Genomic DNA, 14,685 nt, shown 5'->3' with positions numbered 1-14,685 from the left:
AACCAGAGAGAAGGTGACCTTGGACTTAATCCTGAGTGAAACCCAGGACCTGGTGTGAGATGTCAGTGTCATGGAACCTTTAGGGAACAGTGACCATCGTGTGATCAAATTCAGCATATATGCAAGGAGGGAATCACCATGGAAGTCTAACATAGATGCTTTGAATTTCAGAAGAGGAAACTTCTCCAAAATGAGGAGTTTGGTGAAAAGAAAACTGAAAAGGAAAATCAGGAGAGTCATTTTGCTCCAGAATGCATGGAGTTTACTAAAAACCATAATAATAGAAGTTCAGTTAGAATGTATACCAAAAAGGAGGGAAAGTACTACCAAGTCCGGGAGGATGCCAGCATGACTAACAAGTAAATTAAAGGAAGCTACAAAGGGGAAGAAGATTTCCTTCAGAATTTGGAAGGAATGCCCAAATGAAGAGAACAGAAAGGAATATAAACTATGGCAAAAGAAATGCAAGGAGAAAACAACGGAAGTGAAAAGAGAGTTTGAGGAGCATTTAGCTAAAAGCATCAAGGGGAAAAACCAAAACATTTAAATACATCAGAAGCAGGAACCCTGACAAGGAGGTGGTTGGTCTGTTCGTTAGATGATGAGGGAGATTATTAAGGAGGATATGGAGATTTCAGAGAAGCTTCACAAGTTCTTTGCATATGAGCATATGCCTGTGCCTGAATGAGCTTCTCAGGGACGGAGGCTTAAGAACTGAGTCAGAGGTGAGGACAGAAAGACAGAGGTGAGGAGAGAGATTTAAAAATTAACAAATTGCCAGGGCCAGGTGGCATCCACTAAAGAATCCTTAAGGAACTCAAATGTTAAATTCCAAGCCTTCTTTCAAAAATATATAATTTATCCCTACAATCAAGCTCTATACTGGAGAACTGTAAAGTAGCCAATGTAACACCAATTTTCAAAAAGGGATCTGGGGGAAGGGGCAGTGTCCAGGAAATTACAGGCCATTTAGCTTATTGTCTGTTCCAGGCAAATTAATGGAAAGCATTCTCAAGGATAAAATTGTTAAGCATATAGAAGAATAGGCTCTGCTGAAGGAGAACCAGCATGGCTTCTGCAAAGGTAAATCTTGCCTCGCAAACCTTTTGGAGTTCTTTGACAGTGTGTGGAGAAAGGTGATCCAGTTGACATAGTATACTTGGGCTTCCAAATAGCTTTCGAGAAAGTTCCTCATCAAAACTTAGAAAATTTTGCAGTCATGGAATAAGGGGCAGGTTCCTGTGTGGATTGGTAACTGGTTGAAGGACAGGAAACAGAAGGTAGGTATAAATTGATAGTTATCTAAATGGAGGAAAATAAGAAGTGGGGTTCCCCAGGGAGCTTTACTGGGACCAGTGCTTTTTAATTTATTCATAAATGATCTAGAAGTTGGGGTAAGCAGCGCGATAGCCAAATTTGCAGATGACACCAACCTATTTCGGGTAGTGAAAATCAAATCAGACTATGAGGAGCTTCAAATGGATCTCTCCAAACTGGGGGAGCAGGCAGAAAAATGGCAAATGTGGTTCAATGTTAGCAAGTGTAAAGTGATGCATATTGGGGTAAGAAACCCCAACTTCATATATACACTTATGGGATCTGAGCTGTTGGTGACTGACCAGGAGAGGGATCTTGGTGTTGTGGTAGACAGTTTGTTGAAAGTGTCAACCCAATGTATGGCAGCTGTGAAAAAGGCCAATTCCATGCTTGGAATCATTAGGAAGGGGATTGAAAATAAAACTGCTAATATTATAATGATGCCCTTATACAAAAGTGCAGCCACATTGCATACCGTTCGGATCACCATACCTCAGAAAGGGCATTTTAGAACTAGAGAAGGTGCAGAAGACAACCAAGATGATCAGGGGCCTAGAGCACTTTCCTTACAAGGCAAGACTACAACAATTGTCCATACTGCCAGAGTGCAAGTCTTCTTCTCTCCCTTCTCAAAATCTAAATCAAAGCTCCCCTGAATGTATCGTATGCATACCTACCCATCCGTCTCCCAAGGTATTTAGGGCAGTGTATAAAAAATTATCTCATGATGTTATCCTCATAGCTACTCTGGCTGAGAGACAGTGACTGGCTCAAGGTCACCAGTACATTTTATGGCTGAACATGGGTTTGAATTCAGGTTTTTGTGATTCAAGCGCAATGTGACATTGCTATACTTGGTGGCCCCAATCTGACACAGTTGTTAAATTCATTTAAATGCAGTTATGGCAATGAGCTTGAGCACTATGCTGAATTGTGTCCAGTAGTTTTATATTTGCCCACCCCCACCCCCCATGTTCCCAAATCACTTTACATACTTTATTTCCCATCAGTTCTTAACACAATCCTGTAAGGCAGGCCAATAGCAGGCCAGTATTATTTCCCCCATATTTGGGAGTGGACTACTGTGATGTGATCTGCATGGGGTTGCCTTTGTAGAACCTTTGATGTTTCTGGGAAACCTCAGTTAGTATAGACTATTGCGGTGAGACTGCTACCTGGGATCAGTTCTACGGACCATATCTCACCAGTTCTGAAACAACTGCACTGGTGACTAATTTGTTTCCAGGCACAATTATCTGATCTGTAACGACTAAATAGCCTGGGGCCCAGGGATCTGAAGGACCTCCTTCTACCATATGGACGTTCCTGGACACTCTGCTCCTCCTCAAAGGCCCTCCTCTGAGTCGCTCAGTCATGGGGCTAATGTGATAGGTGACCTGGAAGAGGGCCTTTTTGGTTACCCCAACTTTGCTGCCCCAGAGGATATTCACCAATAACCTACCGTCTTCCCATCACTGGGCAAAGATGTTTTTCTTTCCCCAGGCATTTGAGAATGTTATTTACACTGGTTTTAATCTCTAACATTTTATGACTCATTGCTGTTCTTCTACCATTGTATTTGGTTATATGCTATACTTATTGTTTTGATGTTGATTGCATACTGCCCTGGAAGTTTTCTTTGAAGGACAGCTTAGAATGCTTTATAAATAAATAAATTAAATAAAGTCACCTAAAGCAATAAATATTGTATTTGGTGTGTGGCAGACGAGAGGCTGAGTGAGATATAGTGGCTTGCCTAAGCCATTTTATTATTTTTTAATAATAATAATAATAATAATAATAATAATAATAATAATAATAAAATTAATAATAATTTCCATTTATTCATGCTGGAGATGAGATTTGGACAAAGATTTCTCAACTCACCTTTTACTTACTTCATTGCTGCACTACAAGATGGTTCAAATGACTGAAAACACTGGTGGCAGGGAGAGCTGGGAGGGAGGCAGGCTCCTCCCTGCCTCCCTGCACACACGATCAATTTAAGTTCTAAGGCTCTGCCACTTGTGTGGCACATGAGCCATGCTGCAGCAAGTGGCAGAGCAGGGAGCCAGAGAAGAGGAGGAAGTTCTCCATCAACCCTCAGTGCAGTGTGCCAGGTGTGTGGTGCATTGAGGGATTCCCTCTCAGCCAGTCACTGTTGCTGCCTGGCTCTGTGTGTGCTCACACTGCCTACAGCCCACGTACACACACAACCAAGTACCTGGGTAGAAGGGTGCGCTGGCAAACAGAGGGCACAGATACAGGTGCAGAGTCAGGTCAGGGAGATGGTCAGAGTCCCAAAGATGGCAGTTGGAAGCGAGGCGGGGTGTGTGTGCGCGCATGGCAAGACACCAGAATGTGTGGCTTCTCATACAGATGGGTTGCTCAGACTGAGAAACCAAACCTGCAGTAACCGTTATATAGAGCCAGCCATGTCCCGATTGGTTTCTCAGACCATCTGTGCTAGCTGGGCACAGTAGCAGTAGTACTCTCTCTGGCCATCATTTGGGTAGCACTGCAGGGCAGCAAGGGTAAATAAAGCCAATAAGTTGCTCTGCCTGATTGCTGTTCTGTTCCAGTGGCACAGAAAATGAGGCTCTTGTTTGAGTTTCTCTCCCAGTACTTTACAATGGCTCATATTGACTCCATAACTACCACTGCTTGCAGTACAATTGAGCAGGGGACCAGCACATGCTGAAGACTTCAGTGCATGTTGTCTGTAAGTGTGGAATGGATGTATTTCCGATGTGCATCTGACTCCTGCAAAACCTATTTAAGACCATAAACTATGCTATGAGCCTGCTTTTCCTGAAGTCCAAGTATACTAGCCTCAGCCTATAGAATGCTCGCCAGGGAATCAAACTCATTTTGGACCTTTCTTTGACCTTGCTTACTTGTGGGTTTCATCACGGGATGGCAGGGGTTGGGAATCACTTCCGTGGGAGAAAACAGACATGTGGATCCAGGCTTAGCATCAGAATCTAATATTTGCTATGGCATAACATGTAACTGAAAATGGATAAAAAGCAGATGCCTGGATACTGATTCCATGAAATTCCTTCTTTGATTAATTCCATTCTAAGCCTCCTCTTTTGCATCTTGGGACATACATCTGGACAAACATGGACAAGATGTCCTTAACACAGTCCCGTCTTCCTCTTGGCCCTTCTTTTAGCATTGCAGGAACATTGTTTTTGGGCACGATCCACTGGGAGGTTCTTTGACAGAACACACATTGAAACCAAAAGGTTTTACATCAGAGCCATGCTTCTGTCAAACCAGTGGGGGCTCATTCAGGAAGCCTATATTTTTAGACTGTGCCCTTAAACAACAGCAGAAGTTAGGAAATAACGTTATTAAGGTGTAAGATTGCTGAAAGCTTTGGAATGTGCTCTGGTTCCTGTGTGTTTGGAATCAGAGATTTGTTCAATATGTTGGAGGAATGAACTCATTATCAAATGTTTTGTCAGGGTTTAGCATCGCTGTCATCTTTCTAGTATGATACCAACACTAACAAGTTTATAAATGGGTGAGCTATATTTGGCAAGCTTGTTTCTTTTATCAGTGCATCTGGAACAGTTTAAGAGGGATCCTAATAAGTTTACGTACTCGGAGCAAAGTTTACTTCAAGAGCCTAGTAAAACATGGGCTCGTAAGCTATAAACAGTGCATTATGTCTTTTGTGGTTTTGCAAGTGTGTGGAATTGGGTACTAGCAATAGCAATAGCAATAGCAATAGCACTTACATTTATATACCGCTCTATAGCCAGAGCTCTCTAAGCGGTTTACAATGATTTTAGCATATTGCCCCCAACATTCTGGGTACTCATTTTACCAACCTCAGAAGGATGGAAGGCTGAGTCAACCTTGAGCCCCTTGGTCAGGATCGAACTTGCAACCTTCTGGTTACAGGGCGGCAGTTTTACCACTGCGCCACCAGGGGCTCTTCTACTAGTTGTAGAATGCAGCACACTAAGGGTCTTAGCTTTGAAAAACCAACCAACCAACCAACCAAGGCACGTTTCTAGATCTTAAGGCTGGGAAAGTAAGCTTGACAGAGAGTCAACATGAGCATACCAGATGAAATCTCAGAAGCTGAAGGGTATGTGTGTGCCACATTGATCAGGCAGGACTTCAGTGGCCTACATATTTCTTTACTCCCTGCTATGACTAGCAGAAGTTAGTTCATGGATTACCTCATGTAAAAGAAACAAATATATGTCAATATACTTCATTGACATAGATCTGCCCAAGCTTGAGGAGGGCTGCTCATGTCAACAGCCTCAATTTCTCTCTTTCTCCTGCTATGAAACATGTGAAGGTGAACTAACTGCCTAATATGTCTTTTAATGTGGATCATCTAGGGACTTGCTAGCCTCTATGAATACATGACAAGCACACGGCAATGGATTTCCCCCACCCCCACCCCCACCCGCCGTAAATAAACACACACACACACCTATCCATCTTTTGTGCTAGCTCTTCAAAAGGCAGTAAAATATGAACAACCTAGCAACAGAAGGGCTGTTTCCGTTTCTGCCTGAGCATTAAGCCATTGCTGTTGACCTTCTGTAGACAGCTGCTCGTCCTTTCTATAATGTTGTTATCTTGATTTCAGCAGCAGCCCTGGCTTTGATTTATCAAAGGCTTTCAGAGATGCTAGACTCAAAGAGCAGGAGCCACTGCTGTGCTCTGAAGTAATTACCAGCTTTACAGAATCTTGTCCTGTGTTGCCATTTCACCACCACAGGAAAGACATTCTGCTAGGAGGTATAATGGCCCTTGAATTCACTCTGTCTTCATTATACCTGTGGATATTGCCAGAGACCCAAACTTCCCTTGATTCATAAATCTAACTTTTCACTCTATGACTTTCTAAGCCTGATCTATTTTAGTTTTCATGGATGTGAAAGGTGCCTACCGCATAGGAAACATGATAGCAATTACTGCAGCCTAGGCTAGAAATGATCTACTCTCATGCTAAGAAACCCATATATTTCTGCTCCCAAAGGATCTTGTTGGAACAGCACTGTGTGCATATTTCTTTTCTGACCATTTTCTTTTGAAACTTATTTTTACACATTCATTTTCACAGCTGCTATGGCACACTTACAACAACACAGAGTTGGGATAGGTAAGTGGTAACCTGAGGACCCAATTCCTCCAGGAGAAGCCTGGATAATTTTTTGTTAAGAGTCCTCAAAAAAAACAACAACAACAACAACTACTACTACTACTACTACTACTACTACTACTTATTCATAGTATACTTTCATAAAGGTTATTGTGACCAGAGCTTTCCAGCTGGGAGTGATGGGAGTTAAGGAGATCTGATTTCTCTATGTAGTATTGGCATACTCTGAGAGTTAGCAGATGAGCAAGCAGAGCAAAAAGTAAAACTCTGTGTGACTGTTCACACAAGCAGCCCTAACCAGGTTTGCAGAGTTTTACCCAGGTAGGGCTGCTCACGTGGAGCTCCAGGATCGAGCCTGATCCTGGTGCTGCCTCACTGAGTAGCCTGGGGTTTTGCTCCAGGTTATTACCATGGTAAAAGGGCACAAGTGTGTCCCTGGGGTTGGCAGGTTTGGCTTTTTAAAAGCCAAACTTTGGGTTACGGCCCATTTGATCCACGAGTATACCCCTTAGGTTCTGGCAACCTAAGCATGTGTCTGCTTGGACTGCCTCCAGCCCAAGCAGCCACAGAGCCGAGCGCCTAGAGCACCTGTCTCTAGGGAAATCCCCCAATCCTCCACCACTGCTCAAGCGGTGCATTGAGGGATTTCTGGAGGCCAGGCTGTATTTCCATGGCTGCGCCGCTCCCAGAAGTGTCATTCATGTGGGTACATGAGCTGTGTGGCCAAAGCAAGGAACAGAATCGTCCGGCAAGGAACTGGCTCCATCCTGCCTTCCCCCTGCCCTGCCCACCCTGCTCACAGGTCATGTGAATGACCTTACTGTGTGGTTCTAAATCAGCCTCATAAGTTGCTCTCCTTCAAAACAATGGACTCCCAAATCTGGAATAACCAGGGCCAGCCTTAGGGGTAGGTGAGCAGGGCACCTACCTGAATGGGGTGCCAAGCTGAGCTTGGGGGGCTCTCAGTATGTGGAGTGTACTGTCTGCAGTGAGCTAGGGAGAAAGAAGGAAGTAGACTGAAGAAGAAGCGGCAGAAGGTCTGTGAGATGTCAGTGGGAGCCCAGAACTGGGGTAGGAGGAGAGCCCTGGCAGCAAAGCAGCAAATGATGAGAGGTAACTCGGAGTGGTAATAGTACGTACAGTTCCTACGATACCTACAATAATATAGTACTTACAGAAGCTGGTGTAGTTTTTTTCTGCTGGCAGCAGGGAGCTCTGCTTCCCCTCCTCTGGCTTCTAATATATAACGTAATGTAATGTACATGTGATGTGATGTTTTTATGGGGTGTTTTATGGTTTTAACTGTTAATGTGATTTTAAGGTTTTTAACGATTTTTATGGAATTCCATTGTATTTAACTTTTGCAAACCTGTTGGAAATGAACTTCCAGTGCATTGACCTTTTGCACCAACTGTCATAATGACCACTAGGGGCATTGGGAGTAGAGACAGTGAGTCAGGGTCTCCTTATCTGTCCCTACTCTATGACCCCTGAACTGACTCTGCAGCACTTCCTGTGCTGAGTCACAATCCTTCCTTTCCTTCTAGAGAGCAGATGAAAACATCTCTCTCTCTCTCCTTACCTATCCACTATGTAGTCCTTTAGATTAGAGATAGGTCTTTCCTATCTAAGTGTATTTAACCAATAAATATTTAGTGTTTAGTCATACAAGGATCTCCATGTGTTTTCTCTAAACAGCTGCAATATCCGAACCATCCTCTGCTACCTACTCTGTAACTGGAGTGTGTGCTCATTCTTTAGTGCTCTGCTGTTTTACCTATTGTGGGTAAAAATCAACAACCTCTAACAAAACCACCTTGGGATGCTTTATGAAAGGTGGTTTAAAAATGGAACAATAAACAAACAAACAAAATCTGGCTTCAAATTCAGTGCTTATATTTGTCCCTCCCGCATACTTTAAAAGCCCTTCACTTCAAAAACAACAACAGCTGCCTACCATGTTTATGCAATTAAACACTTATCAAATCTCGCCCTCCCCAGTTTTTAAAAATGTGAATTGTGCTCTGGACTGGAGAAGGGAGAATAGCTTTATGATTGCCACAAAGACCAGCCAATAAGCAGAGCTAGCTTCCAGTGGGAACAGGAACAATCTGTTGCTTCTCAACATGATTATCTGAGGGTGTTTGTATGTCTAGTCTAGCCAATAAAGGGAAAGCGGAGATCTACTGTGGACTAACTGCTCAAGGTATGTCTGTCTGTTAGCAGACATATTCTTAACTGTTCTTAGGTGTTTTCTTGAATGTCCGAGTTCTTTTCTGCCCCTGCTAACTGGGCAAAGAGGCACCTTTTAAAGTGGTGATTCTCTTTATTTAGCAGGGGGAGAGTTAACTGGCCCTATTCACCCCCCGCACAGTACCTCCAATCATTGTTGCTGGTGTCTATCTTATGTTTCTTTTTAGCTTGTGAGCCCTTCGGGGACAGGGAGCCATCTTTTTTATTTATCTATTTATTTATTTATCTATGTAAACTGCTTTGGAAACTTTTGTTGAAAAGCAGTATATAAATATTTGTTGTTGTTGTTGAATGAATACAGATGGCATGAGATCAATTCTGGAGCCATTTGCAACAGACTGATCTAGTGCTGATTTTGGCCTTGTGTCGGGTTGTCATATTCAAGCTCCCCAAATCTGGGTGGCCTAATTTGCATACTATGCAAATTATTCAGCCATATTATGCAAATTATGTGGCAACTAATTTGCATTTTATTTATTTATTTTTACTTGATAGATTTGAATACTTTCTCCCTCCTTCTCTGCCCTCCCATGTGATCAGATCCAGAGTAAAATTCGGGCAATCCAGGCAGTGCATTTGAAATCTGTGTAAATCTGGGTGGAATTTAGCAGCCAAGTGGAGGAGCCAAAATCTGGGGGCTACCCTAAATTCCGGGGCACATGTCAGCCCTAGCCTTGTGAAAGTTAGATTCAGAAGTTAATATAAAGATCATTCTCATGACCTACTTTCTCACAGCCGGGAAGTGCTGGCAGGGAGGTAGGTTCTTACCTCTCCCCTTGCACATGATAGCCACCTTACTGGCAGCTTTGCCACTCACCATCGTTCATGAGAGGTGCTGCAGTGAGTGGTGGAGCCAGGAGCTGGCAGAGGACGTTCTCTGGCATCCTTCAATGCACCACGCCAAGAGCTCTCTTGTTGCCCGGCTTTGTGAAGCCGGGCTTTTTGTTCACATGTAAGGGTAGAAGGGTGTGCTCGTGCCCTTCTACCCCACTATTGGCCCAGATACCAAACCTGGCCGGGCTACCCAGTCACAGAGTACTGGGATCGGATCAGAACCGATCCTGGAACTTCTCACGACCGGCTCCACCCAGGTAGGGCTGCCCTAGCCTGGGTAGAGCCAGTCATGAAAATGACCTTATCCTGGCTGACACCCAGACTAAATTACTGCTGACTAATCCTATTGAAGTTGAATAGTCCTTTAGAGTAACTCCTAAGTAGTAATACTGAGTAACTTAGTCTGGTTGTCAGCTAATATTTGTATGTTTAAAATATGTTTTCATTGCTCTCTTGGTAGTTCTCCAGTTACTTGTTTTTCTGAAGTGCTTTTGCAAAGTTAAGACAAAGAGTAACCTAATAAACACTAAATTAAGCCAAAAAGAAATATAAGCTTATCATGTTCCACTATTACTGAAACCGCCTGGTATTTAAACACAAAAGACCACAAAGATTACATAATCTAAAAATGCTGGGTGCTTAACTCTTAAAATATATGTTATCCAGCATGTTATAAAATACATGTTATTTAAAAAATGCGTTTTTAATCCAGCAGCTGATATAAGGATAGATTCCCAGGCCTGCTTAAACCCTCACTTTGCAACCTACCCACCTCCCAAACCTTGAAATCCTGGTTTGCTGTATTGGCTGGGTGGTTATTGTTTTGTCACTAATTAATTGTATGTGGCACTTCAGGCTGTGATTCATAGAAAAAGAAGCTTTTATGCTGCCCAGATAAACCATGAACAGGAGAATTTGTCATGATGGTTAAGAAGGTTTTGGTCTCTCCTTCTTCCCGGTGAACCTTATTCGACACTTCTAATCATATAATTTTAATTGTAAACCACCCAGAGATGCAAGTTTTGGGCGGTATAGAACGATTTTAAATAAATAAATAATAAATATTCCAAGTTGCTAGTGCTTTGCTCTCTGTGTCAAAAAGATTCTGTTCAGTAATGGAACTCATCAGGCAGATTCCTAAGTTTTGTTAAGGCTTAAATTGTAGTGAATAGAAAATAATGTAAAACATAGCGGTCTCAAGGGAGGAGGTATTATCTTTTCTCATGATGAAGGTTCTCCTACGAAAGGAAATTGTTTATTTCTCAAATACTTCCTCATGGTGACTTGGCCAGAAGCAATGCTTTTTAACTGTTTATTAATCTATAAAATGTCTGTCCTGCCCTTGCTCCAAGCAGCTCAGGGTGACTAACGACCCTTTGAGAGCGGGATGGCCTGAGAAAGACGGACTTGCCCAAGGCCATCCAATGAGCTTCATGGCTGAGGAGCAGGGATTTGAACACAGGCCAAGACTGAGCTCTGGCTTTGGCCCCAGCCTCTAGCGCAAGTTCCTGGTTCTAGTGTCGGTGGGCCCTGTATTGGAACCCGCCCCGCCATCCCATGTTCCCTCTAATTTTTATCACCAGTGAGTGGAAAAAGTTTTTTTCTGGGTGGCACTATCAAGGCAGTATGCACACATCACACATAGACACACACATGCACACACACAGAATCTTTAAAAAAAAAAAAAACTTCTCCAGGCTCCCAGAAATAATTAATGCACCTCACATTACCTTTTTTTAACCCTACCTCCGGTCTCTCTGGGCTGCCGGGGTGGGGAGCCGCCACCTGTCCTCCCCCTGCCCCCAGACCCCCATCTCCGGTCTCTCTAGGCTGCGGGGGGGGGGATAGCAAATGCCACCACCTGTTTTCCTCCCTCTGTCCTCCTCTGGCTGGAGGAGTAGGCCGAGGCCCAGCCAGGGGGAGGGAGGAGGCACAGAAGGTGCAGCAGCAGCCCGGCTGGGAAGAGGGGGGAATGGAGCAATACTTCCCTTCCCTTCCTGGCCAGGAAATGGGAAGCTGGGCAGCTGTGGCAGGTGCAACAGAGACTGTGTGCCCTCCAGAAACAGCTGCATGTGGGCCGGTGTGCACACGCACACCTTAGAGGAAAGCCTGCCCTCATCCCAGGTCTGGCTCTGGATACAGCCATGGCTTGGACTTCCTATCAAAATGTGTTCAAAAGAAACAGAAAGGGAGAGGGAGAGACTGACTTCTGGAGAGTAAAGGAGCAAGTGAAGCAGGGTTTGCATCTGGGCATCCAGGTCCCCTCCACTGACTGGCTCATAGTTTGCCATCACCTTAAATAGCATATGCTACCTTTCCAAGAAAAAAACCCCATCTGGGTAGCTTCCTTTCCCTAGGGCTTGAGAGTGTGGCATGAGTGGGCATTTTCTGGGGGCCCATCCCTAGCAGAGGGCTCACTGCCCCCACAGCACTAGTACCCTTCTCACTCTACCCAGAGTTCCTGAGAAGGTCTGCCACAACATGGGAGAATTCTGAATTTGCACATCCCATCTTTTTGAGGATAAAGGGGCTCACTGAGTGCTGCCCTCTGCCTGAGGGCACCAAAACTCAAAGCCAGGACTAGAGGTTTGTTCATGAGCAGCCCTTTTATGAGGTGGGGTGAGACAGCTGCCTCAGGTGCAGACGCAATGAGCAGTGGCATAGAGAGGGCATAAGCAGCCTGTGTTCTCACGGGCAGCCTCATCTCACCCCACGGCAGCAACATGCTCCCTATCATGGCGGTGGCACGTTCCTTCTCCAGGTGGCGGCGGTAGTGGTGGCAGAAGCAGTGGCAGTGGCAGCAGCTCCCCCCGCCCAGTGACAGCATGCTCCGCACAGCAGGAAGCAGCAGTGGGCTGCAGGAGTGCACTGCTGAGAGTGGACAGCGTGCGCGGGGGGAAGGAGAAGTCTGATGCTGGAGCCTTCCACTATCCCGCCGCTTCCCTCAGGGCTCTCTCGCTTGCTCTCTCAGCCTCCCTGCAGCACACACATGCCCAGCGTGACAACCCCAGGAGTGGTTGGCCAGAGGGTGAGTGGATGAGAATAAGGCACCAGCCCAAGTCACCATAGGCACCACCCCACTCTTCTGTCTATTGCTTCTGCCCATCCTTGCCCCATTCGGGCACACTGGGTGGCTTGTGGGCCAGTGAATCTTTATTTATTTACTTACTTACTTACTTATTTATTTATTTATTTATTCCACCTTTCATACTGCATCTCTCATAATTCATTTCAATTTTTTATAACACCTTTCGTAAAGCATCTCAAGGCAGTTTACACAAGTTAAAATCTATATATATATTTCTCCTAGGTGTGCTTTCCAAAATGCGTCCTGGCAGCCCAGCTGATTGGCTGGGCTGCGGAGGCGCCTGATTGGCTGGTGCACCCAGGAGAGAGGACCATTGTCCGGCGGCGCGGGCCCGGCCTTGCGGCAACGGGTGGTACAAGGGGCGAGGATGCGAGGGGCGTGGCAACAAGGAGGACCGGCCGAGGGGTGAGGAGGCAGCAGTAGTGGCAGGCCCCGACACTGGGGGTGGGGGTGGGGGGAGAAGTGGCCGGCCCCAAAGAGGCTGGTCACAAAGACTGGCAAGTGGCTCTCGGCGGGCCCAACAGGCGGCGGCACTCGGCCCGGCGGTTGCAGCAGCGGCACTCGGCCCGCTGGCGGCGGCCGCACTCAAAGAGCACACAGATGCTCTGTGCGGGGTCGGCTTGTACTATAAAATTCCATAGAAGTTACATCTTAAACCTTAAAATCAGTGAAACAGTAAAAAAAAAACAAAACACCCCATAAAACACCAAAAAACAACCATTACATCTCTCAGCCTAGCCTACTGCACAGGATTGTTGGGAGGATAAATGGAGTAGAGAGAGAGATCATGCCTTGATTGATTGATTGATTCATTCATTCATTCATTCATTCATTCATCCCACCTTTCATACTGCATCTCTCATAATTCATTTCAATTTTTTATACCACCTTTCGTGGCTTGTGGGCCAGTGAATCTTTCTTTCTTTCTTTCTTTACAGGATTGTTGGGAGGATAAATGGAGTAGAGAGAGAGATCCTGCCCTGAGCTCTTTGAGGAAGCATGGGATAAAAAAATATAATGCAGTAAAAATGTCTGGTTAAATTTTGTGACATTATGAAAGACACAGAGAGGAGAAGCCCAGAGAAAAGACAGGCCTCCAGGTTGCCCTTATTTTGAGACATTTTCCCTGCCTCCAACACATTACTGCACCATACAGTGTAAAACATATAACCTTCTTTATGTCATTGCAGTTACCTACAGCACCATGGAAGGAAGGGGAAATCCACAGTTCCCAAACTTTTAAAAAATCAAAGTGGCAGTTGAAAAATATTATTTATTATTCAATTTCATTTTGCAATGAAAGAGAACCTGATTTCAGCAGAATATAGACAGAATCCGAATTCCTTTTTGTTGTGGTTATTTTTCACATGGCCAAGATCTGTCATCAATTAAGGAACTGCTTGTGCTTGTGAACATTTCTCGGGTTTTTATATTAAAGAAACTATATTATCAAATGGCTCGGTGAGGATCAGGCTATTACGAGCACCACAAGCCCTCCTAGTTGAAACCAGTGTTGCAACTACATTTCTCTAGAGATAAGTGTATAAAACCAACCATTGTTTCTTTCTGCAGCAGACTAACACAGCTACCCCATAAAAGACATTGGCCTCATTTGCACATAACGTGGAAATGTGGGTCCAATGGACCCGCCATCCAAATTTGGATGTACTGGAGAGCAGTCTCTCTCTCTCTCTCTCTCTCTCTCTTTGCAGTAAGGGAGACTGCAGAGAAGAAGGGGAGCTGGCTGTGTGGGCTTCCTTCTTTGCTGAAGGACAGCCTGCATAGTCAATCATGCTGGAGTTGAGGGAGGTGCTTCCTCCCTCAACTCTGGTTCCAGGGGAAGCAGCCTGTAGTTCTGAATTGGGACACACCACAGGCTGCCTGGAGCATTGGGCTGCAGCTATGAAACTCACTACAACCCAAGGCTTCAGACTGGAATTCCAAATCTGTACCCTTGGTTTTGCCACAACGCCTAATCCCATTTGCCTGCATTCAGATGAAACATCCATGGAACCGCTGGCCCATTCAACTGTGGTTCCATGTTTGTGCAAATGCA

The 14,685-nt window shown here is 44.8% G+C and overlaps 1 protein-coding gene across 5 annotated transcripts in view; it reads right to left on the bottom strand.

Moving 5' to 3' along the window:
- CYGB (cytoglobin) overlaps positions 1–14,685 on the bottom strand; it is a 103,243-nt gene that overhangs the window by 64,012 nt on the left and 24,546 nt on the right. The window contains exon 1 of one of the 5 annotated variants that reach the window (XM_053292269.1): positions 11,288–11,370. The exons of the other annotated variants lie outside the window; for them this stretch is intronic. Coding sequence (XP_053148244.1) covers positions 11,288–11,355 — 68 coding nt within the window. The 5' untranslated portion in view covers positions 11,356–11,370. Of the gene's footprint in view, positions 1–11,287; positions 11,371–14,685 lie in introns of those variants that run through there. 5 annotated transcript variants of the gene reach the window in all.

This window comes from Hemicordylus capensis, chromosome 2 (genome assembly GCF_027244095.1).
Source record: "Hemicordylus capensis ecotype Gifberg chromosome 2, rHemCap1.1.pri, whole genome shotgun sequence".
NCBI lineage: Eukaryota > Metazoa > Chordata > Lepidosauria > Squamata > Cordylidae > Hemicordylus > Hemicordylus capensis.
This window is presented reverse-complemented; position numbering and strand designations above follow the sequence as displayed.